Source organism: Ctenopharyngodon idella, chromosome 7 (genome assembly GCF_019924925.1).
Source record: "Ctenopharyngodon idella isolate HZGC_01 chromosome 7, HZGC01, whole genome shotgun sequence".
In the NCBI taxonomy this organism is placed as follows: domain Eukaryota; kingdom Metazoa; phylum Chordata; class Actinopteri; order Cypriniformes; family Xenocyprididae; genus Ctenopharyngodon; species Ctenopharyngodon idella.
Window position 1 is genome coordinate 14,478,687 of NC_067226.1, and position 27,316 is coordinate 14,506,002.

Consider the following 27,316-nt stretch of genomic DNA (forward strand, 5'->3'; position numbering starts at 1 on the left):
TTTTTTCCCCCTGCGACTAAGCGACGAATAAAATTTTGGTTGACTAAGCCTCTTCTCGTCGCTTTACGGTTAGTCGACTATTAGGGGCAGCCCTACTGATATTACAATAACAATAAATAGACGCTATTAAATAAAATTCTATTATTGTGCCTGAATACATTAAAACAAAACAAAAACTAAAATTAGTCATTTAAGATAAAATTTTAATTTAGGCATCACATTATAATGCAGAGAATGAAAAATGGATATTTATTTTGATACTTGCTAAAGATAACAATTAACAGTTTTAAATGTGTGCAAAATATTAGTGTTTTAAAAGATTAACTTTAAATGAGCATTAGATATTTCTTTTAATAAATTTCCAGAAGAAGCAATTAAATCCTAAATCCACCTAAACCAACAAACAGAGCCTTTACCACAAAGTTCTAAAATGTACCAAGAGATGAGACCTAGAAAGCAGCGCTTACAATTCAAAACATGTTTTGCAGAGCTGAATAATTGTCTACATATAAAAAGGTAGAAGGGAGAAAATGGGAAACCACCACAAAATAATTTACAATCTAGGCTCCAAGTGAAACCTCAGGAAGTACAAATGTACAGTAGTTGCATTCAAAAAATAGCAACCACTGAAAAAAAGATACTATACATGAAAACTACTTTTAAAAAACCTAAAACCTGATTGGACGAGCCATGTTCTAAGTCACTGTAAAATAGCCAATACATGCATATTGTGTGTGTATTTGTAATGATTACTAATGCTTCGCCAACATATGGTCGTGTTCATTGCACCGCAGAGCTGCTTTGAATCTTCAATCTTGTAAGAGCAAGACAGAAAGAGAGCCAGCAAGAGTGGTAATTATAGAAGAAAGAACTGCATTAGGTCAGATGTGTCTCTCTCTTTATATGTGCACTGAACATAATGAAAGGACTTCAAGCTGTCTTAACGGAAAAAGAAGGCGTTCAGATCAATTACAGAGAAAAAAGGCTCCAACAAAGGTCATTATCACAGTCATTCTCTCTATCGCTGTTCATGGGGAGGAAGCAGATGATACGGTATATGTGATGAGTGTGAACGTGCTCTCCTTGTGATTTTGATGGATTGGAGTGATACGCAGAGACAAAGAGGAGGTAACACCAGCAGAGATCCCTTTGTTTGCTCCATCACCATGACAGTCCAGATGACGATCATAAAGTATTATATGGTCAGCACAAGCATGTCTACTCATATTTTAAGGCTGCATGATTAAAAAGAGAGTGCTTTCTGATTACAGGAGACATTGGAAAAAGACGCAGGAAAGAGGGGATAATCCTGTTGGCTTGTGAGTGGGTGGGGGGTCTATATTTGCTCTGGGAGATTCAGAGAGGGACAAAAGCTGTGATCAATACTAATCGTACTTCTCACTCCAGCTGCAGGCTAAACTACACTTCACGGCATATATCTGAGAGTGTGAATGAGGATGAATAGAGAGCGGAAGATGGTCAATGGACTCCAGAGACATTAAACTTGTAACATGTATTACAAAATGTGTGAGAGACTGAGACAATAATGTCAGCCATTTTGGACATCAGAAGCGAACATAGAATCTGTGCCTGCACAATTTCAAAGAAAATATTCTACAGAATTGTTTAACACATTATACACAAAGTTCTAGACATATTCATATCTCTGCATGTTCACTTATGTACTACAACTAATATTAGTGGTTGAATGAAAAGTTGAACCGATAAATTAACATGAATTTCAGAATGTATTTAGTGTATTTAGTATTTAGTAATGTATTTAGTGTGTCCTCCTTTATTGACAGCAGCACTTCTCAAATATAAATATAGATCCTAGTGAATTTATTGGTAACACTTTACAATCCATTTGTTAAGGGGTTAGTTCTCCAAAAAATCATTTATGTCATTCATTACTTACCCTGATGTCGTTCCAAACCCGTAAGACTTTCGTTCATCTTCGGAACGCAAATGAAGATCTTTTTGATGAAATCTAAAAGCTTTCTGTCCCTAGACAGCTACACAATTGAGCAACTTTGACGCTTCAAAAATACATTAAATACATTAGTTAACATGAACTAACAGTGAAAAAATAATTCTGAAGCATTTATTAATCTTAGTTAATGTTAATTTCCACATTTACTGCTACATTATTATAATCAAAAGTCGTATCTGTTAAAATTATTTAATGGACCTGAGCTGACATGAACTAACAATGAACAGCTGTATTTTTATTAACTAATATTAACAAAGAATAATAACTACTGTAGCAAATGAATTGTTCATTGATGGTTCAGTTTAGTTAATGCATTAAATAATGTTAACTAATTGTCAAGTGTTACCATTTTATTATTTATTTAGCATGAATATTAAAATGTAAAAAAGAGCTGAAAAAAAAAAAAAAAGTAAAATTCATTCCAATAGAGAAAGCAGATATAGTAACCAGATACTTGCTACATGCAACATTCATTGTAATGGGTTTGTGAGGTTTAAATAAATTCACAATGCCAATTAAAACTATAATTTAAATTAGGCTGATTTAAATGAGTTTGAAACACTGGTTTCAATGCCATTTTAAACTTTTAGAGCCCACTGTATTCAGTCTAAAATGACAGCTAAGAGAGTAGAAATCTTAGCTCTGTTAAACACATCTGACCAATTTAAATTCATTCTGCAGAACTCTACATACATTCTCCAAAATCAATGGAGAAAATGCTAAAAAGTCAGCAGAATCCATCTGTGCCTGAATACGAGTGTGTAGGACATGCAAGAGTGTGTCTGTGTGTGTCCTTCACTGTGAGGATTCAGAGGGGCTGTTCATTATACAACACATTCATTTGGCTAATTAATGAGAACAGTCTTGAGCGCCATATTGATCTGCATCTTCTCCTGCGTCAGTCTCTCCTTTCCCACCTCTTGTGTCTGCCTCCATACTTCACCTTTTTCTGCTCTTATTTTCTCTGTTTATTTACAGCTCTCATTCATTAACTTAGTACTGCAAGGGTCAGTCCAATTATACAAGCATGAAAACACGACCCCCTGAAGTACTTTATCATCCTCAGATATGACTTGAGAGGATGCCCCCCACCCCACCCCCTATACACGTACATTTACCTACAGGCTATACAAATATGCACAAACAAATTCCCACTCACACAAAACAATGATAATAAAAACTGCAGTCATGAATTATACTCAAAGCTAAATTTAATACACATACAATATATTTAGTGTGAAATAGTTTTTGTATTAAATATTTGCATTTGTGATTGTACACAATGTATTTTTAATTGGTAGACTAATGAAGTCTTCATAGGTTATTTGAGTCACAGTTCTAATCAACTCGTAATTGGTCTAAAGAATATTTCTTGCTGGAAGAGATGTTAGCTTAGAAGCTGTAGGTTGCTCCTAAATTAAGCAAATTGAGAAAACACAATGTAATTTGATTGGGTTAGTGACTGGGTTCTGTTCAGATAATTTAATAGCAAGATAACGCGTGGGGAGATCAAGCTGATTTAAAAAGTTATTTTCAATGTTCCAGTTAAACTAACTTTCAGAGATGGCTTTTTCCTTGTTATTTTAAACTGTTATCAGGACAATATATAAGCAGTGCTGCCTTCATGGCATCTGTGGTTACTTCAGTTACTTACTTTGTCCTAAGTTACTTTGTCCTCAAATAGAGAGAGAGTGCAGTGCAGACAGCAGCAGAAATACCGCCGTCCCCATGTCCTGAGCTCGAGTCTAAATGTGCAATAAGTCTTGCTGAGCTGTGTTTCATTACTGGCCAATGAGAGCCTGAGGGAATAAGGGCCCTAATACAACCTGGCCTGCTCTCCACTCCCCGTACAACATACACCCCATTACTGTCCTTCAGCTGACCCCAGACACCCTGCCACAATCTCTCCAATTACAGCAGGACATTGATCACAGAACTGTAGTTAGAAGTTCAGCAGCAGAGCAAGGAGGGACGATGGGCCACAGTGTCACTAAGCTCTACTTACACTTTCTGTGCTGAAATGGTGATTGCTTTTATTTATCTGTTCCCCTGTGTTTTCTGTGGGAGTGCCATCAATTCCGTGTCACTCCTCAACTCTTCACACAGTAAACTGTGCGCGAAGGATAGACAGATAGACAGAATGATAGATACAACAATAGACAGAGGCATAAATAGATAGACAGACAGAAATATAGACAGCTCTACAGACGGATAAACATACAGACAGACTGAGAGAACAATAAATAGAACTAAAGAACGATAGATAGATAGATAGATAGATAGATAGATATAGGTTTGCTTTTCAAGCATCAGTTTGCATGTGATGCAGGATAAATGGACGGCGCTGTGCGAGAAGATGTTATTTTTAGCCGGAATAATCAAAACATTTGTGCCTGTGACGAGGACAAGAGGACATTAGAGTGTGAGAAGACGAATAAATGATCGTTTGTCAGAATATACAGTAAGTCAATCTTTTCTGGATCTTCTCATTTGCGTTTCTACTTTTTCATGGATGGTTTAACCTTTGAACTTAAAAATTTCGCACATTTGTTTAGTCCTGAGAAAACGGTTTACCCTGTTCTCAACGATTCATGCAGTAACATTGATGTTTCACGTTATAGGCAAAAGTTACCATACATTATTCTTACAACCTGCTTTGGAAACCTGCTTTTTTTTTTTTTTTTTCGTTTCATGCTGAATCATCTGATGCAGATCCACTGTTAACGTAAGTGTTGTGATTAATTTCACAAGTAACATCATCAGGTTTATGGCAAAGAATTCAATAACTGAATGATTTTTTGAAGTGTAAGAGGACACATGACCTTACTGTGATCATAAGCTGTTTTTACAAAACTGCTATGGTATCAGTTCTGTGATCTTTAAAAGTTAAATTGTTTGCTGTAGTATCAGTATACATTTCCAAACATTCCTTTTGCCATTAATTGTAATAATCCAGTGAGATTTTTGTATGCACAAGGAGTCTGACAACAGCCGGTATGCTCCACATGGAGATCTGATCTCACCATCATCGAGTCCATCTGGGATTATATGAAGAAATAGAAAAAAACTGAGACAGACTAAATCCATAAGAACTGTGACACATACTTGAGGAAACCTACCAAAAGGAATGTTTGGAAATGTAAACTGATATTTCCTACTGACACACTACAGCAAAAGATATAAAGAACTGGCTTAAGAACATTTTTTTTTAAAAGGCACGTTGACATCAACCCTGAACACGGCTCAAGAATTATAAAAGGGAAAGTGACCTCCAGCAATGTGCAAAAAGTAGATATAAAGGAGGATAGATAGACAGATAGATAGATAGATAGATAGACAGAATGACAGACAGACCTATAGACAAACATACAGACAGACAATACTAAATACAGAACGCACAACAGATAGACAGACAGACAGACAGACAGACAGACAGACTCTATATGACTTCATTAGATGACGATTTGACTCTCCTGGCAAATTCCTGATAGACAAACAGCCCTGAAACACATTAGCCCCCGACCTCAACATCAAAACAAGCCTGGCACACAGCAGGTGAAGCCAGAGATTAATTCTGAATTTCATACTCAAGACTATTAAGAAGCAAAAGCAACCAAACATCTCTGCTCATTTGTATTCTGCTTCAGCAGTTGTACAAAAAGACAAATCAAGAACATTATTACTGTGACATTTACATTATAGACCAGTATGTCGGACTATACAATTTAATCCTGAAACAGTTTTTTTTTTTTTTCTCAATACACAACAATGAAAATAGACATTATAAATGCTCTATCTGCTTATAGAGGTGTCTTTTATCCCTTATGAATCTCTCTTCACAGTAAAGAGGAAAGAACAGAGATAAAGAGGGCAATGAGAGAGAGTGGAGATATTTAAGATAACAGAAATTCTTGTGGTGTTCTGGCTAGTGAAGGATTATTCAATAAAAGAGGAAAGAAGGGCTATAATTTCATTGGACAGAACTCAAAGGCAAGTTCAGAAACTCTGGTCCAGCCCTTAAAAGCAGAACATAATTCCATTTTTTAAAAAAAGATATCAGTTTCGTCTACAAGCATGGAGCACCAAAGTTCCCTAAAATCCATTATTTCCAGATGTCTGGAAATAATTTTTGTCCTTTTAGCCATTTAGTCATTTATCTTTGAAATAGCTCTGTCACATCCAGCTTTCTGTTTTGCTGAGGATCTTCAGCACAGTCTACACACACAAACACACACAGAGACAGACAATGGGACCGCACAGAAGATGCACACATGCACGTGGCCCAGTGGAAGCAAACACACATAACCTCAACATTAGAGAGACATTCATTCTGTTTATGTAATGCCTCCACTGAGAGCTGAAGGTCAGTGATGTATTTCAAAAGAGACTTCAGAAAAACAGTCATTGACACCAAAGTGATGTGAGTTCTATGCTGTGAGGAATTTAATCTTATCTGCTCTTAGAAAGGTGAAATGAGGTCATTCATTGCCCCGTCTCTGATCTTGAACTTGGTCAATCAGATATCCTTGAGGGCCAAAACAACATACGAGACACTCGTATATAAAATACTAATCAATCAAGAAGCAAGACAACTCAACCGTCATACTGATGTGATGTGTGCTTTGTGGCAGAATCTCTAGTTTTGCTCTAGTCTAGTTTACTCTGATGTTTGGTTCAATTTTCTTGTATACAATGGATTTTATAACAACAAAAATTGGAACGACGTGACAATGGATAGAAATAAATCAAAGACATAATGTCTTAATGTCTTGTCATAATGCTGTAATTGAACTACATGACAAAAACTTGGCTCTGAATATAACAATTTATTTAATGTAAACATATTTAAATACAATTTTACTTCCTAAAAGGTAGCTATTTAATAATGAATAATATAAAACACCATAAAAGTCATAAATAATATATGATAACTCCAATATTCTCTATAGTGGCTGCATTGTCTTCGTTCTCTCTCTCTCTCTCTCTCTCTCTCTATATATATATATATATATATAAATATATACACGCACACACACTTTCTTACAAACAAATGTAATATATTAAAAAGGGCAGTTTTCCAAAGCAAAAATGTGCGCCCTTCACACAATGTACCATGCCAGAACAGATTTTTGAAATCAACACCAGAATAAAGCGTGGCCAAGAAAAAGCTTTTTATTGGTTTATTCAAAATCATCCTAGTCTAGTTTAGTCTGATCCTTCAAAAAGATATTGAGCTAGTCAAGATGGATGACTGCAGTGTGTTGAGGTTGACTTATCTTACCTCACTAAAGCAGGATGTGCTGGGCAAAGAGATACGTGTGATGCTGTGTACTCACCAGACGCGTTCTTTAGATAACCGTTGGAGTCCACTGATGTGTACATGACATACGGGCCAGGCTGATTCACACCGAAGGGCTGTGGGATGGATAGAAGTAATTAACAATAAATACAAAACACATACAAACAATTTGCAGATGGAATTATAATCATAAAACTATAAGAAGCAAATGTCAACCATCTCTAAAGGTGCAGTAACATTAGAAAAATTCTTTAAAATTGTGCAGGCAAAACAGCTCCATTGTCTGCTGTCAACAGTGTAACAATATATGAAGCATTAGGGGTTTAACGATACATTCATGTCACGATTTGATACGATTCACAATTCTGAACTCGCGATACGATACTATCATGATACTTTAAGCCAAAATAAAGATGAGGGTTATATTATTGTTTTTACTTCTAAGACATATGGTAACAAGTTAACAAAAAAATATATTAAACTGCTGAATTTGGCATGGACTTGGGGGTTGGACTTCAATAAGCTTGGACTTTGTCCAGCATGCACAAGGCAATGGTGACAACAAAATAAAAATATTCATGATTCTGAACCTGAAAATACACATATACTTGCACTCTGTCACCGACGACATATAAATAATGCACGGCCTTTTTTACTCATAAAATCTGACATTTGGCATTATCATGACCCACATATATTCCCCCACTGCATGATTATACATTATATTCAACACTAAATATAGTAGTTTAAGTTTTTAGTACTGTTACTGAAACTCTGTAAACTTTCATTTTTTTTTTTTCTAACGCAGTACACTTGCGCTTTCAACACAGCCATTTGTTGTATCTCTTTTACACAGACAAGCCGGGTGCATAGACTCTCCCTGTGCTCACTATGTCCCTCCTCTCTTTCAATTATTGCACTTACATGATAAGAATAAATCATCTAAAACGCTTTGAATCATCATACTATCAAAACTAAAAACATGATATGGTGAGTTAAATTATGCTTTGACTTTGAGGAGTGCCGCTTTAAATACTGTTTGCGCTTTCACTTTGAGGAGTGCTGCTCCAGCGTATATGTGCTTCAGATGATCAACAACAGTTTTAATCGCAAAGTGTGCCAAAATGACCATTCCTAAACTTTATTAGTTCATCCAAAAAGTAAAATCCTCTATTCATTTACTCACCCTCATGTTGTTTCTGCATGTCACGCACACATACATTTAAACGTCAGTGTTTACTACGGTATGCGCGTTGTAAATCTGTTCATCATATAAAGCCATTGTGTCACTTTAGAAGACTTGGATTTGGATTAGACCACTCGATTGATTTTATTTATTTTTTTTTAAATGATGCCTTTATGACCTTTTTTGGATCTTTTAAGTTTTAGGGGAACTGACTAAGAAATCTCTCAGATTTCATAAAAATATCTACATTTGTGTTTGGAAGATGAACGGAAATCTTAAGGGTTTGAAACAATATGAGGGTGAGTACATGATGACAGAATATACATTTTTGGTGAATTATAATTTGTAGATACAGTCAGCTGAGTCTTGGATAAAACTAACTCTATATTGTGAATCATAACGTTTATATCACCGATACATACTGTCACATTTTTATATTGTGATGTCTCAATATAATGATGCAACGTTACACCCCTATGAAGCATGTATCACCTTACAAACCAAGCAGCTTTCAACGTGGTGGATCCACCTGACCAATTTGAACCATTACAAAATCTGCTTAGGATAATCTTTTGCAAAATCTTTCGCCCTCACGCAAAATTCCCAATTGCGCGGTTTCCTATTGGAATGACTGGATATTGGTAAATGTGACTGCATCTTAACTCTATGCACACACAAGATGCAACAGCTTGACGTGAAGTGATTCAAACAAATATAAGATCATATCAATAAGATCTTCCTTGGAAAGGCTCATTGTAGTGTAGTGAAATTGTAAATATACCTTGTTTCCTGCAGACCACTAAAGGTCTGCAGGAAAGAGACCTTAGAGCTATTCTGATGATATTGATGATAATTAGGATGACCCTGACTGCTTGTTTGCAAGTGTGTGTGTTTTTTTCAGTTTTGAAAGATCACCACAGGTTACACAGGCCCAGCTCCATCCTCCTACAAATACTGAGACACATGAGAGATGTCTATCAACAGCCAGCAGTAATGAGTGGCCAGCACTGGCTCAGCGCCGGGGAGATGGGGCAGACCTGCTACATGCCAGCTTCTCAATTATGGATACTTTTCTCTGTGCAGACAATAACCCTGGGAACTGCAAATGAACAGCATGCCAGGAACAAGTGGGCATACATTTTTAAACAGATGTATTTGTGAGGCACGATTATGGGTGGGGAGGGGTGAAATGATTCCCTAGTTGTAAATTATGTTCCACTGTAGCAGATGAATCCAGCCAATGGACAACGTTGACAGGAAATGAGACAATCCTGGAGCAGAAGCTCTCCGTCACCCAGTGCCAAACTGACATAAATGAGGGAGAGAATGACCTGGCAGCATCAGATACAGATGAAAAACATTCAGTCAAACACAACAGTGAGGGCAAAGTACACGGCCAGGGAATCTGATGTCAGTGAGATCCGAAGTCCTTCTTTGGACCTGAAAACCTACACTATCCCCAACAACCAAGTTCAAGTTTATTATGCCATAGGAAAAAAATACTATGGGAGTCAATGTGGCCCATCAACTGTTTGGTTACCCATATTCTTCTAAATATCTTCTTTTGTGTTCAGCAGAAGAAAGAAATTCATACAGATTTGGAACAACGTGAGTAAATGATGACAATTTTAATTTTTGGATGAACTTTCTCTTTAATATCTTTGTAGACTCTGTGATAATTTTTTTTTTTCCAGGATTCTTCACATGTGTTTTGATCTGGAGATTCTGTGCTCCTTTGGAAAATGCCTAATAGTGCCCCCTACCATTTAACAGTGAAAACACGGAAAGCTGGAAAATTCTGTCAATGGCCGGAAAACGTTGTCTCATAAATTACGGAAAATTCTGTCAATGGTGGGAAAAGAGTTATTAAATGGATCTTCTGAAAAACTTAATGACACCAAACTTTTGAACTGTAGTGCATCTCACAATGTGACTGTATTTTCTCGTAATTGCAAATTTACTCTACTTTTGTATTTAAACCTCAAAAACGACTACATCCCAAATCTGTCCCTTAAATCAATGAAGGCTGTTTGCAGTTGACCTTACAGAACACCTACTATTATCAAGATTTTCTTCCTGGAGAACTGAAGAAGCAAAGCATAATCACACAGGAAGACAACATTAAACCCAGACATGAATGCCAAACATAATGTCTGCAAATTCAGAAGCCATATACAAAGCAAAAATTCTCCATTAAACTCTTCAGACTGGCTGAAGCATAGTAAACAGCCGGAGAGCCTTGGGCTGTAACAACCACACAAGGACAGGTGGATAACCCATGATCTCAATGATGAAACAACCAGACAGCAAGAGACAAAAGTTGAGACTGAGCAAGCCAGAAAACACAGAGAAACAATGTAAACGAGGGAAGATAAAGCATCAGAGGAAGCAAAGTGATGCCTAAGACAGCAAAGAGTCGAGAGGCAGCTAAAAGGAGATAAATGAATACGTCACAAGAACTGGATGGGGAATAACAAACATCTCAGTGAGTGACTGCAACTGTGGGCCGAATATTTCAAAAAGATTTTAAACAAAGAACCCCTAAGGCATTTTTTTTTGCAAGCAACATACAAAAATATTTCATTGTTTTTTCTTACCATTATTTCTATGTGTCATTTTGAATGGGATTAAATAATTGTCATACAATACTGTCATGCATCTGTTTCACTAAAGAGTCATTAAAAGCATTTTCAGAAGAATCAAACTCAAGACTCATCAGATTGGCTCATGGTTATCAACTATTGCAATATACTGGTTACAGTGAAGGATATTGGTTGGTTCTATGGACTGCTGTGTAGGGAACAGCCCATTCCAGGGCCCAGTTTTATGGCAGGGCCCCTCTCTTACTGCAACAGTGGAGAAATGTTTGCTACATTTCGATTGGATCAAATGTCCAATACCATCAGATAAGGATGCTAGGACAACTGACAGACATCTCAATCACAGGAAGGACAGGACTTCTCATTGGTCCACAGGCAGTTTCTGCCTGGCACCCAACTTGAGACTAATCCCTAAAGTTAAAGCCAACCGCCATACAAATTCTTTAGGACTGTTTGGATGCAAGAGCAGGCTGGGGTCATTCATGCTTTTTCCACCTTATTTCCCAGCTCACACTTTTCTCATCCTAATTTTACAAGTTGCGAGCCCGTACGGGTCCCGGGTCCTCCGTGTAGACCTCTAAATCACAGCACTGGGATGGAGAAGCACCAAATTGCAATCTCCTCCTCTTAGTAAAGGGATAAATGTATCCTTTCAACAGACACTCCTTGTTCTGAGCCTCATTGAGGGGGACCCCCCCAGAATGCGATTTTGCCCCTGCCCCTGCCCCTGCCCCTGCCCCTGCGGAGGTCTGTGCATGCCACTGGTCTACATGTTTCAGATTGTTAAGGACCTCATGCATCTACTTCATGGCCTCATCTGCGTGATTTTAGCACCCTTTTTGGTGCCTTTGGAGATCAGCATCCCACAGAGTTTTGTGTTCAAGGCTGTTGAAACGGATTCCAGCTCCTTTCCCCACTGCAATGTCAACCAGTGGAAGACGTCACCGTCATATGACTGCTCATTCGACCACGTGGGACATAAAAATCACTTTACCAAACCTCTTTTCAGAGACCTTGGCATTGTTGTATATTATCAGTATTTGATTTTCTAATTTACATTAGAGGTAATATAACTGATGCTAGTTAATAACAAATAATCTTTAATTTATTTGATGAATAATAAGGTTCTTCACCTTATTAGTTACAACAATTGATCTTTCTATAAGATAACGTAACTCAGTCATAGCCACACCCAATTCAATCACTTGAACTTTATCCATCTTATGCACTTCATTCCTTTATCATTCATTGTATTTATTTAGTAGTTGTGGCCTAATGGTTGGAAAGTCAGACTTGTAACCCAAAGGTTGCAGGTTCGAGTCTCAGTACCAGCAGGAAATATAGAAGGGGGGAGTGAATGAAAAGCGCTCTTTTCCACTCTCATTAGTTTCAACCCACAACTGAGGTGCCCTTGAGCAAGGCACCTAACCCCCAATCGCACACCGGGGGCAGCAGCAAAATCGGCTGCCCACTGCTCCAAGTGTGTGTGTTCACAGTGTGTGTTTAATATGAACTATTCACTTGATCCAAAGAATAGTGTTCTTGTTCATGCTTATTTCATATGGAGCCTTTGATTCATAACCTGGTGTGTTTTCTCTCTTTGTTCGGGTTCACATTACGAGCTCAGTTATTTGCTAACAATGAGATCTAAAATATGCATTTAGAAAATAGATGAACAGTGCTGACTGTAACCTACAGTATTTGATTTACACTGGCTGTAACCAGGCAGGGGTGTTTAGTATGCAACACTGCAAAAATAGGACAAATGCAAAAATGCTATGACCCAGAACATATGAACTGATCTGAACTATACGGTTCTACAACTAACGTCTCTGTTTCAGCATCTGAATATTAATTCAGCGTGGGACTGTATAACACGCATGTCAGAGGTCCAGTCGGAGCAAGACAGGAGTGCGGCCCATCTTAAAGAGCTCTTATTTAATCATAGAGCCCTCTGCTATCCACTGGCCTCAGGGCAAACTGTCTGCACTCGGCATATCACCGAGTTAGAGAACACATGAGATGTCATCTGTGTGTCTGTGTGTGTTTGTGCATGTCTAAAGTAGAGGATGAACGGCCGGGCAGAAAATGTATTATCTCTTTGTTATGAAGGATGACAGTTAACGAAGAGAGGTCTCTGTGTGTGTATGTGTGTTGCTCATGTATTAACAGAGTAATGAATTGCTTTGGGACCCTGCCAAGTGCTTCTCCAAAACACACACCTCAGAGTAACATCTTTACCTGTCTAATAAACTCTACAGCTGTGTCTGAAATTGCTCCGTATTCTATAAATTGTGTTCAATGTATGGTGTCAGCCATTCTGTTGTTTGAATTAAGAGCAATTTATTTCTCTATATGCTCACTCTTTTATACCCATAGTGCACTCTGATGTATAGCGTACAACTGATAAACACGCCAATGCTTATTTCTATTCACTCCTTAACTACTATCTGCATTGTGTGGCATTCAGTATATATTGGGAACAGTGATTGAGTGAACGAGTAAGTGATTTCAGACGCAGCTAAAACAGATCTTATAAAATCTACAGATAATGGAGAAAAGTAAAGAGAAGAAAGTAGAAAAACACAATAGATGGCAGGAGAGGATGATGGTTTGACTGATAGAAGAGAGAAGGCCAGAAAGATGAATTTGTGAATATGAAAAAAAAAAAAAGGTATAGAAGCGCTCCCAGACAAATTGAGAGAGAGTGTAGAAAAGAGAGAGAGAGAAAAAACAAGAGTGAGAACATAAAAGCCTGTCTTCTCGTCAGAATGAGGGCAGCTTTGTAACACACTTGTCCCTGACCTCAACAGCTAGTCAACAACGTCATGAGGAGCAAAAATAACATGACAGAACTTGCAGACAATCAAAATCAAGAGATACTAACATGCAGTGGTCAACTTCTTAACATTGATTATTTGCCCAATATTTGGCATCTTTTAATTGTCACATCAGACGAAGTTTTCCTGTTTGGCAGATTAATGCCTTATTTTATAAGATTATTTTATTTTGACTGTTGAACTCTTGCTATATTTCAAATTATATCAACATGCCCATTTTGGTGAGCATCCTAGCAAACATAGTCGGTTATGTCTTAAGTGAACGTATAACAGCTGAGAAAGAACGCATGTGTAACAGTATATGTACTGGATCGTGCATTATGTCTTAAAGGGAAAGAAGCCTAATATTGTATAATATTCTAATATGTCTGTGTTTTTAATGTTAATCAAACAACAAATGACAAAGAAATCACTCATTGCTCTTGACTGAATTGCTTTTGTAACTTTAGTAATGATTAATCTTTAACTAATTTATACAGTGAAGATAATATGCAGTGTTATTTTATATTTTTATTTATAAAAAAGAAAAACTTTATTTTATTCATTTTCTGTACCTGAAAACAACTGTTAGATACCTGAAATACCTGCTGTTGCTTGTAGTTTGATTATTTGTTCTTTATTTTTATTTGACAGTTCCCTGATAATAGCACATACCGAAGCGTACCGAAACCATGACCGTGAGTAATTTGAACCGTTGCACCCCTATAATATACACATAAAGAATATCGGCCGATATATCGATATTGGACTTTTTTAATTCCCTAATATCGGTATCGGCATAGGCCCCTAAAAATCCATATCGATTGGGCTCTAATCATTTGGTGCTTAAGAAACTTTTTTTTATTATTATCAATGTTGAAAACAATTGTCAGGAGTATGTTTGTGTCTTGGTTTCATTTTCATTCTGTTCCCTGTTCCAGTTTGCCTGAGTTCTGTTTGCTAGATAGTTTCCATAGTTACTTATTAGTTTCACACCTGTTCTTAGTTCCGTTGATTACTCTGTGTGTATTTAAGCCCTCAGTTTCCTCAGTTCATAGTTCGTGTCATTAATGTTTTACGTGGTTGTTATTTATGTATTTCTCCCCGTGTTCTCCTGAGTGTTCAGAGTTATTATCAAAGACTGTTTCGGTTCTGTTCTTCGTCATTGTGTGATCATTACTGCAACCTGTTTGTGACAACAGTTGTGCTGCCTAATATTTTTGCGGAAATCATGATCCATATATATATTTTTTTTTCCCAGGATTCTTTGAATAATAGAAAGTTCAAAAGAATAGCATTTATTTGAAATAGAAATCTTTTGTAACATTATACACTTTTGACAAGTAATTTCTTAAAGAAAAAACAACCCCCTCCAAAACAAACAAACAAACAAACAAAAACATACTGACCACAAATTTTGAACAGTAATGTATATACAAAACAGCCACTTTGCTCTGATATTGGTCAACTATTAACTACCATATATGTCTAAGATTTTGCTAACTTTTATCACAATTTCTGTTTTGATTTGAAGGAAAAATAACAGAACTGAGAGTCTTACAGTGTTATAGGTTGTTGAAAGCATATTTAACTCAAATTTAACTAAGACAAATAATGAAAACTTATTTAAGAGGCAAAATACATGCAAGAGGCAAAGAATGTGGAGAACATTGTGAATTAGTTTGATCTCTTCTGAAATCTGCAGGAACAGATTGCACGTGGGCCTGGTGATACTAAACACATGCCATTGCCACTCGAGTTGAGTGTCTTGCATGAGAGGGAAAATAAAAGATCAGAACTCACCTTAACATTCTCTGGACAGTCATTGGAGCACAGGCCACTGAGCACTGCAGAGAGAAAAAGATAAAGACAGAGAATCATAACTTTGTCCCATATATCTGGCCCTCAGATAAGACAAGTTGATAGCAGTGTCCATATCAAACCCACTCCACAACACTCTGCTAAACACGGGCAGCAGTACATTCACCTCCGCTCATATCACACAATTTAACAGCAACTCTGGTCCCGTAATCATCTTCAGCCAAGAATTATGCCTAGAGAAAATGAATTGGGCAAAATGTGCACTAAATTCCCACTAATGGTGTGAAATAAGAGCCAGACTCTCTGCTTCTCTTGAGGCCAAAATTGAATGTGCGTTAGAGAACAGCGCATATGAAAGGGAAAGTAAAAAATCATTAATTGCTCATTAGTGGCACACAAAGAACCATCTGTGTTCTTGTGCATCTGTCTTTATCTAAAAGCAGCATTAGATTTTTAAACTGGCAGTGACAGGCAGCACTATTTAAATACAGCGAATTACAAAGTTCATGATGGAAGAACACCAACATAAATTATTTAAAAAAAGTGGCTTTGAAAGTCTGTGATGGAAAAACAAATGATGAAAATGTTTCAATCACAACTCGTACTTTGGAAATTTCCAGATTTTCATATATGGCCTGACAGGCAAATGTTCTGCATGAGTTATTAGGATTGTGAAATCAAATATGTGGCTTTGGTTTTCAAAATGAATGTACTGAGGGGTGAAAGAGGGGTGTGACATGAAGCCTGAAATAATTTTTCATTCATGCCTGGTCTAACAGTTTTTTTGTGCTTGAAAGAAAAGAACACAGAGAAAAAGTGCATCTTTTCTAGTCCTCCATGAATGAGTGAACTTGCTACAGGACAGTATGACTGATACCCCTCCGTAATGTGTGACTGATAACATTTTACCACAGCACAACTGCTAATAGGTAAGGAATTTGGGCAACATGATTTTGGATGTCTATTTCAGAAACTTAACTGTGAAAAAGTTTATGAAAAAAAAAAAGATTGGACCACAAAATACTGTATGTTATTTACAGGTTAACCACATTTAAAAATGACATGTTCACTGTAACAACTGAAATGTTTTTGTTTCTGTTTTTTATTATGTTCTGCAAAACAATATACTGTAGCTCATTTTCAGTTTTTGTTCCTTGAAGGATTCTGAATCTTTGATTCTTATTAAATAAACATAAATACAAATATAAATGGCAAATATTATATTATATAGATAATATTATATAGATGTTCTTCCAGTGCCAGAAAGATTAATTTTTCATAGAAATGCGAAATAGATCAATTTCAATTCATATACACTATCTTTCAATTTAAAAAAAAAAAAAAAATGTTTTTAAAATAAAAATTTTATGCTCTCCAAGGCTGCATTTACTTGATCACAAATACAGTAAAAGCAAGTAAACTATGAAATATTTTTTTTTTTTTTTTTTTTTTTTTTTTACAATTTTCAAACAACTATTTTCTACTTTAATATATTTCAAAATGTAATCTATTCCTGTGATGACAGAGCTGAATTTTCAGCAGTCTTCATTACTTCAGTCTTCAGTGTCACATGATCCATCAGAAATCATTCTGAAATGATGATTTGCTGCTCAAAAAACATCTCTTATTATCATCAATGTTGAAAACATTTATTTTTTTTTTTTTAGGATTCTTTGATGCATGGAAATTTATTTGATTTTTTTTTTTTTGTAACAATGTAAAGGCCTGTTTACACCTGGTCACTTCATGTGTTTTCCATTTACACTTGGCCACATAAATGTGTAACTGCAAAATGAATATAAATCCGAGCTTCAATTCAATTGCAATATGCAATATATATGCTTGCTGAAAAGATACTCAGCTACTCATCTGTGGTGGGCCATATTTGTGGCGATGCTTGTTGCAGTAAAGCTGAAATATCTGGCTGCTGGGAGCCAGTATAACACGCTCTCACATGCTTTTTTTTTTCATTTTAGGAAGAGTAAAATTTACATATGTGGTTTCAACAACCAGATGCATTTACACTTGTCCAGTTTCGTTTGGAATGTGTCTCAAAAACCACCACCTAGTGAAGTGGTCTGAGTGATCAGATTTAAAGCCCTCTCGAAAGCATTTCGTAGGGCATTTACACCTGGTCTTTTCACGATCAGATTGCTATCTGATCAGAGAAAACAAATAAAGTGACCAGGTGTAAACAGGACCTAAAAGTCACTCTTGATCAATTTAATGCATTCACGCAAAAATTCTGTCATTAATTACTCCCCCTCATGTTGTTCCACACCCGTAAGACCTTCGTTCATCTTCAGAACACAAATTAATATATTTTTACCTTTTATTTATACCTTCAACAAGATATTGTTGAATAAAGTTGTTATTTTTGGTCTTACGGGTGTGGAACGACATGAGGGTGAGTAATTAATGACAGAATTTTCATTTTTGGGTGAACTAACCCTTTAACAACTCGTGCGTCTATCAATCACAAGAGCGATACATATTTTTTTGTGTTGAAATCTACGGCAGTGCCAAGTTTGTCCTCCGAGGCATCTTGAGCATCAAAACACAAGTGACACATGCTATGGATAGGGTCATGCACAAGGGGGTGGCCTGGTGGCAAGAGCCACTGCCCCTCAGCCCTCATCGGCTGATGTGACCTTCTCCACAACAAACCAACCCCAGTCGCCGAACGTGATTCAGCCAAGCCATCTTCCATCTTCATCATCGATCTGCCCTATTTTCTTTAGTTCGAATGTCTGTGCACAGCCCTGCTGTGGAGGAGGCCATGGATATGCTGCAAAAGTTCACCAATCACAGCTGTGGGCGTTTATTTGCTTTTATGAAAGAGGCAACACTCCTCGAAACTGAATGTTTTTTGACAGAGCGTGAAAATGAGGGTGGAAAATTATGTTTATTTTCGAATATATATATTTTTTTTGTGGAAAAAAAACAAAAAAACGTTGCTAACTTCATAACCTCTAAATAAAAATTCAGGCCAGGCTCATTAGAAAAACGTACCTGTGTCAACATTTTTGCAAAATATGTTACGCCGTGCACGTTTCACGACAGTTTCAAAGTGAAATGTCCAGTGAGTGGCGCTAAAAGCATGTTTCGTTTTTTCCTGAACAGATGAACGTGAATATGTCAGCATTTTAGTACGTTGGAGTTTGAACATATCACCGCTGTTCTGAATTTAAATGCCTGGTGAGTGGCGCTTTAATGCTCCGTCACGTTTAATAACGTACACCCACAATAAACCCTAAACCTACATGAGTTAACAAAAGCAAATGTGACATGAAAATGCAATCATAACCATGGCATTTTAGCTTGTTTTTGAACTCTCGTCTTTGAGCATTTTTACCGTGACTCATCTTTCACGGGATTCGTACCCGAGCTCTTTCACAATTCTGTACCAGCTGAGCTACCGAGCAAGCTTATTATGTCAGTAAAACTGAACATATGGAGCTGGGTAAGTTACAAATCATGCACTATGGTAAAAAGTGTTTTGTGGTCATAACATAATTGTGCAAGGAAACGTGAAAACAAGTGTTTATTAATCCATAATCTGCCCCTGTAATCATAATTGTGTGTGAAAACGATTAAAAGTGCTTGCTGTTTTACTTCCTCTAGTGTTCATTTCTGTTAGAAACTGCAGTAATATGTACGTATTGGTACGTATTTTGCGTTGACAAAGGTACTTTTTCCAATGAGCCTGTGGTGTAAAAATCTAACTGACCCCAAACCTTTAAACAGTACTGTACCTTCAGGGGGGCCTGCAGGAACTAAGTAGCTGCCATCGAGACTAACGGGAATGCTATCAGATACCCTTCTCCAGGTATTACGGACCTCCTTGTGGCAGACATCCTGGTGGCCTGAAGCTGTCAGATACGTTTTAAATCTTTCAGGCTAGTGTTTGCAAATGCATGGCTAATATTGAACACCAGTTTGTACATACAAACTGACATGGCTGCACACGCATGCTAACGGATAAGGAAACATGCACACATAGTGGAAATGTCTCTATCAATGACAAGTTACCAGCAGGGCTTGTGCAGTGAGCTGAAGCATGATATGCACGGTCATGACACGCTCCCACTGTGTACGTGTGTGTGTGTGTGTGTGAGGCTGTGCAGTGCCCACCCAAGAGTACAGCATAATGCCATTAAAAGACAGAAGGTTTAGCACTGAATACATCTAAACGTTTATGATGTGCTTAATCCCAATGAAATGCCATTTTGTGAACTCATTGCATGAATAATGCTCTTGTTTACTGCCAGGGCTTAGTCTGAGCCTTCATATAAAGATAAGACTTGACATTCGTCTCTATTCCTCCCGCAGGCTCCATTTGGAGATCCTGGAAACCTCTCTAATACAAAGAAATAAAAATAATCACACAGCGACAGCACTGTCATCAGACATCTATGATAAACTGAGCGGAAATACTGAACGGTTAAGTGGACATTAAAAAAAAAAAACAAAAAAAAAAAAACAATTCAATAAAAAACTTGTGATGGTTCATTCATCATGATGACATCTTGATAAATTTATAAGGTTACGCGAACAATTTCCAAGACTGAACGTCCTATCCCAGGGCGTCTGAATTGATTCTGTTTGAACAGCTTCAACTGTATTTTTGCTTATGATGACAAAAAGAACAGATCCAAATTGTCTTGCAGTTTGTTGTTCCCAGGACATCAGGGGATTCCGCAGAGTGAATCTGCCGGGAGTTTGCAGCAACAATGGAATAGCTGTGATGTGATGGCTGTGAAATTGGACATGAGGCCTGCTGTTCTGTTCCGCACTGGTAAACCAGATGCCACCGACACTCTAAGTGACTGTGTCTCATGTCATTCATAACAGCTGCCCCACACAGACGCTCACACATCATTATACCATCAGAGGTGATAGTGCACTACTTCAAAAAGCTGGAACAATACCCGTCACTCTTAATCTAGTCCATGAAAGTGGTGACCAGGTGGTTTCAAAGTTGTGAGATAACAGCCTGGAGTCGTGAGATTACGTCCATTACCGTACCCTAACCCAGCAGCAACGAAGACGGCTTTATGATTGGCTCTCAGTCTCGGCTGAGGTCAGGCAGTGATTACAGTAACAAGCAGCACTCTCAGTCCCTCATCACCTAATCGTTCTGCCTCAATGAAAATGGGGAGAAAAAAAAAAAAAAAAAAACATCTCTGCACATTTAAAGCTGCATTACTATCCTAGTATAATATGCAGAGACAACTACACAAGTAAACCATCTTATCAACCAGCAACATTGGCTAACCTATGGCATGAGTTAGTGAGTTAAATAATGGCATGAGATCGGGGCTCCAGACTGCGACTAAATTGTCACATTTTGCAACCTTTTTTTCTGCCAGTGCGACTAAATTTTGTTAGAGGTCGCACTGATGCGACCACCACATTGCACAACTGATAAGAGCTGCCATTTCTGTTTCAAACATCAAACGGCAAACGAAACGAAACAGCGCTACTCGTTTGAGCTGTGCAGCGCGGACCGTTTATCAGCACTGAGTAACAGTGTTGGGGAAAGTTACTTTTAAAAGTAATGCATTACAATATTGCGTTGCTCCCCCCAAAAAGTAACTTATTGCATTACTTAGTTACTTTTTATGGAAAGTAATGCATTACATTACTTTTGCATTACTTTTTCTCACCTGGGCCTGCTTGTTTGTTTTTTAATAAAAACAAAAAAAGTTCTATTTTTGGCAAATGTAAAGGCCCTTTCACACCAAAAGTGAAATGAATAAACCTCAGGTTGAAAGAAATGCAAATTCACAGCTGTATAGTAGAGGGCACAGTTAAAAAACAAAAAAAAACAAAAAAACATTGGTTAATTAAGTGAAATTAAGTACATAAAGTTTGTGTAATTTAATATATTTAATTATTGCAGGTTTGCGTAATATTCTGAGATTGCATTTCACTGTTTTTTTTTTATTAATTTTGAGCAATACTGAATCTGTTTTTTTTTTTGTTTTGTTTTTTCAAGTGAGGAGTAAATGCATGTTCACATTTATTCTAAAACAATGTCTGTGCACTTACGATTTCTCTCAACATAGGGACAGGAGAGCTGTCAGTCAATAAACAGGAAAACAAAGTAACTTGCATAACTTGTTTGAAAAAGTAACTCAGATATTTTGTTGTAAATTTTTCTACTGTACTAGAAAAAGTAATCTGATTACATAACTCAAGTTACCCCCAAACACTGCTGAGCAATGTTTTTGCATGTTACTGTTAACAAGTTAATTTTATCTGCATCTCAATTCAAGCTCAGTTCTTTACTGTCAAATTTCCAATGAATAATATTATTAGTAACTGCACTTATTAATGCAAAACAATAGTAATATGATTAAATTACCTTTATAAAAAAACAAAAAAAAAACAAAAACCTTCTGTAGAACTTACTGGCACTAGCGCCACTGCTCTCAAATGGAGCCTGGAGCCCTGCATGAGATGGATGGATGGATGGACAGACCGAGAGACACAAATACAATTGTATAATGACAGATAGTCTTGTGAAAAAAAGAACTACAGGACTAAACAGAAAAAAAAAAAAAAAAAAAAAAAAACAGCAAATCATTCATAAAATTCAATCTGAATGAGTGACAGAAAAAGGCCTCCCTTTATGAGTTCCCATGTAGTGTTGTAACATGTGGAAGGGGGGCTTGGTTTACAGAGTGACAGATTGCAGAGGCGAGGAAGGAGTGCGCACTGGACTGAACAAAGCGCGCAGATGTTCCTCATTGCAGCTCATCTGCATTCTAATAAATGAACAGGAATGCAATCAGCTGCCATAGTTCTCCCACTCTGCCTATAGCCAACACACACTTACTCATCCACACACACCACAAACACACACTCCAACCACCGTCTGTGTGTGTTTAGAGCATGCAATCACAGAAAATTACAGCACCTGGCCTCTCCCCTCCTCTTGTACTTCCCTGCTACCCACTGACTGCTTGTTCGGACTTCTTTTTGTCTATTGATCTATAGCTCAGAGAAGAGGTATAAATTTGTGTGTGTGAGCATTTATGACATAAAATAAAGGAGCAAGTGGGTATTTTACACATGGCAAAAGATAAAAAGGCTGCAGATACTGGGATGTAAATGTAGAACCGGCGAAAAAAACCTAAGGTTTCAACATATCACACGTCTATGATAAGGCTCAAATTCTTTTCATGTTCTGCTTCAGATTTATGTGAAAACACACATGGCCTTGAGGACTTGGCAGCATCGAATGGAAATAAATTGTTTATTTACTCCTCTGAGGATGAAATAACTGAGGGCTTCCCTGGCAATATGTAAACCACTGGGTACTGAGAGAGGGAAAGGTAATTGCACAGGACATAGCTTATATACCCACAATCCCTCTAGAGGACAACAACGAAGCAAGCTGATATAATGCAGTGATGTACGTCACCTGCCTTTCCTCAATGGACAGTGGTGGGTGAGGTGGGTCTCAGGAGCTTTCTAGTCTTTCATCAGTACTGGGGCACAGGCCCCCCATCATAAAATTGTAACAATATTTTGATACTCTTTTTGTTACTGTTATTTACGATTGAATTAAACTAAATTGTGAACAATTTTAGAGGTTTCTGCAAACCTGTCATAGTGATTTATTTTGCGAATCTGGCATTTAGATCCGATTCTAAACAGCTGATTGAAAAATCACATGACATTAAATAATTATCAGGGAAATACTGTCAGAATAAAATGATTCTCAGGTTGGTATACACTAATCTCCACTATCAGTCATAGATTTTTCTGCAATATTTTACTGGGGCACAGCGATATTTCACTGAGGCTCATGCCCCAGTAAAAAAGGGTCTAGCAATGCCCCTTTTTAATACAAAGAACTTCTACATTTTGGGCTGCAGAATGGCAGTTACTAGCACATCTTTCAGTTTGATGAGTCATTTGCAGCCAACTGTCTGAAGAAAAACGCATCTCAGAGCAATTTAGTGCACATAAACATATGGGCTATGCCGGTTTCTTTAATGATTCATGTGCAATTCAAACTTTAACCTAGTGCTTTTAAATACAGCACAGTTACTACTGCTTGAACATGGTTGCTTAATGTATTTAAGCATCTGTGGACTGTCTCAGAAGTGCTGAGGATATAAAGAGCTAATATATTTAGCAGGGATGGGCCTTCATTTACAGTTGTGCCTTAATCAGACTGCAAATTACCTCCCAAAACACACTGTTAACCGTTCTTTAACCTCAATATTAAAAATTAAACATCTTTAATAGAGGTTAAAACAAAGTTGTTTCAGCTGTTTTAAAATCTGTTTTTTTTTTCTACATTACTTTGTGCAAAAACACATTAAATTGATCAAAAGTGACAGTAAAGTCTTTTATATTGTTACAAAAAGATTTATTTTTTAAATAAATGCTGTTTTTGATCTTTTTTATTCAACAAAGAATGCTAAAAAAATTCTACTGTTTCCACAAAAATATTAAGCACCACTGTTTTCAATATTGATAATAATAAGAAATGTTTCTTGAGCAGCAAATCAGCATATTAGAATGATTTCTGAAGGATCATGTGACACTGAAGACTGGAGTAATGATGCTGAAAATTCAGCTTTGCCATCACAGGAATAAATAAAAATTAAATATAAAACAGTTATTTTAAATTGTATTATTATTATTATTTCACAAAATTACTGTTTTCGTTGTTGATCAAATAAATGCAGCCTTGTTGAGCATGAGACTTCTCTCAAAAACATTTAAAAAACCTTACCAAACCCAAACTTTTGAATGGTAGTGTAGCTTCCATTTTATAGCAAAAGACAGTCAAAAAGATGCAAACCACGTCTGTGTGGAATGGAGTAGAGTAGATTAGACAGGCTGCTGGTAGAGGAGTGCAAGAGCAGGAAGTCATGAGTCTGCCATTATTCACAGGGAAACTATATAAACTACAGACTCATAAAAGCAACGTTATTATGAAGGAGAGTCTATTTGTATAAAACATAACATTTATATTGTATATAAACATAAATTCCACCTCTCACTCACACACACAAGTGGCTATTTGATTTGAAAGGGGCACAAGCATCTTGGGAGCACTTTGTCACTGCAGTAAACTACCCAGAGTGCCTCTCTCTTCAGAGCCAGACATTCTAGCTTACAGCAGTCTCATTAAACAGCACATCTACAGGAACGAGAGAAACAGAGCGCGCTAATAAGCGGGAGGAGGGAAGATTTAGAGACTCTGGGTCAGTCTCATCCCTTTTTTAATCTGACACTGATAGAATGATCCTCACATGCTGTTACACTGAGGAAGCTAATCTGTGCACTTGAGCTAGAGGAGATCTCTCCTTCCTGCTTAATTAAAATGCAAGCAGGCAGGATTAAATGGCATCATGGCTGCTTTCTAGTGGACACATTTGGCACTGGAAATGTCAGCTCTCCAAATGTCAGCACCCGGAAGCTCTACCGCCACTACGGTAGCCAGGCTGGGTAAACGGCACATCTCATACTCACCGATCACTTTTACGAAATATGCATCAGCCTCATAATTGTTCTTCAAAGCGTGGATGACGAGGTCTTCCTTTTCCACCTTGCTGAGCACAATCATATCTAATATTCCCTGCAAATGAGAAATCAGAAACAATGTATCGAGCCCATTGAATCTCTCCCGTCTGATGAACACTCGTATCCTTAATGGACTCCAGCAAGTTATTACGCTTCTTATCAGCCCCTCTCTGCAGTCTATCGGTCTCGCTCTTAAGAACATGGTTGCACAGGGGCTCCTGTACAGATAGCATCATAATACTTTGCTAATGATGACTAGCTTGAATGCTAACAAAATGAGACATGCGCGTGCTGTTTGTTTAATGAGCCTTTAGCTCCATTAGTTATGCAAGCATGAGGGAATTCGAGGTAATTGGCTATATTGGGATTACGATGGGGAGAAGGTTGCGATACAGATGGAGAGAAGGATCGAGGGAGGAAAGAGTGAATCATAGAGGAAGAGACGATGACAAAATTAGACATGTGTACATATATGTTTGAATACAGACCCTCATACAGGCAACAACACAACATTTCTTCAGCAGACAAACATGAGAAAGGCAGAAAAAAGGCATGAACAATGTCACAATGCAAAAAATCTTAACGGTCAATTAAAAAAAAAAAAAGATAATTTTCTATATGCAAAATAATCTTTGATTCTTTTGATTTGGGGTGAAATTAGGGCTGAACAATTCATCGAATTTCTAATCGCGATTACGATTACAGATGCCACGATTTTGTAGTCGTTCAAAGGCGCAATTACCCCCCCAAAAAAATTCACTTACATTATTCTGTGTTTAGAGCAAGTTACGTTGTGAGAGGCGAATCATGACTACTTCAGAATGTAAAAGGTCTAACCCAGCACAAAAGGAACTACCAGTGACATAAGTGTACGCTGACTGGTCGAATGTGAGCGAGACACCAGCACCCGCCATTTTTAAAAAGCTGTGTACACAGCCTATGTATTTACGCCACAAACTAACTCTACAAACAGGGGAAAACAGTCATGAATCTCTCAACCTTACACTAAGGAGAAAATCTAGCGTGACTTTGAGCAAGCGAAACATGATTATGTAGAACTGCTTAGCTAGCGACATTGGGCATCAACCACACGGCAAAAGCTAATACTTTTTCATATACTGTCTACTTTCTTTGTATAACAGTTCAATCTAATAACGTATTAGACAGGACTGTTAAACAGACTGTAAAATAATGAAGTCAGAGAATGCGAGCACTGTGTGCTGTTCTTAGCGCCGTCAAAATAAAAGTCCGCCGCACTGTCAAAATAACCCGGTGCGAAAGCCCCAATTATTATACCATGCATATGTTTACTTTTTTTATTTAAAGAAGAAACCAAACAAACGTACAGTTGTCATTTGAGGCTTAATGCTATAGAAAAATAATTTAAAAACATTTCAGCTTTGTTTTCATTTTTATATAAAAATATGGCATGCAGTTGCTTCAAACAGTGGTATAAAGCTATTCAAAACAGCATTCAATGTAAATTGTGATAACAGTAATTAATAATCGCAATTACAATTTCAAAGGAATAATCAACAATTATGAATTTTGTCATAATCGTGCAGCCCTAGGTGAAATGTGACTTGAACATTTCTGTGAGAGCCAATAGCCAGACACATTCATGTGTGTGTCTTGTGTAGGATGAACAGTCCAATTCAATAACTCTGATCAAAGGACACTTAGAATCAATAGAATCAATAGAATCAATAGAATTGATAGAATCTATAACAAGCCTTGAGCACCAGTGAGATACACACAGCTCAAGGGAGGCGAGATAGAGCTGCCCTCAGGGAAGCTCTGCTTGGACTACTAAGAGCAGAAAATGAGAGAGAGGTGAAGACCCCAAACCATAAACACAACCTTAATACTGAAAGAAACAGAAATAGTGCAGAGAATGACCAAACAAAAAAAAGGCAAACCTACTTACAGCCAATCTGAAGTCTGTAGTAGATTTTTTTTTTTTTTTTTTTTTCAAATTATAAGTGTTTGGGTCACGCGTGTAGAACCAGCACTGCTAGATGTATGCTTATCAGAGTTTTCTTGTAA

The 27,316-nt window shown here is 37.2% G+C and overlaps 1 protein-coding gene across 2 annotated transcripts in view; it reads right to left on the reverse strand.

The window, feature by feature from the left end:
* itfg1 (integrin alpha FG-GAP repeat containing 1) overlaps positions 1-27,316 on the reverse strand; it is a 138,619-nt gene that overhangs the window by 20,598 nt on the left and 90,705 nt on the right. For both annotated transcript variants that reach the window (XM_051898482.1, XM_051898483.1), the window contains 3 exons: positions 25,220-25,325; positions 15,701-15,744; positions 7,330-7,408 (listed from right to left, as the gene is read on the reverse strand). In XM_051898482.1, coding sequence (XP_051754442.1) covers positions 7,330-7,408; positions 15,701-15,744; positions 25,220-25,325 — 229 coding nt within the window. The remainder of the gene's footprint in view (positions 1-7,329; positions 7,409-15,700; positions 15,745-25,219; positions 25,326-27,316) is intronic.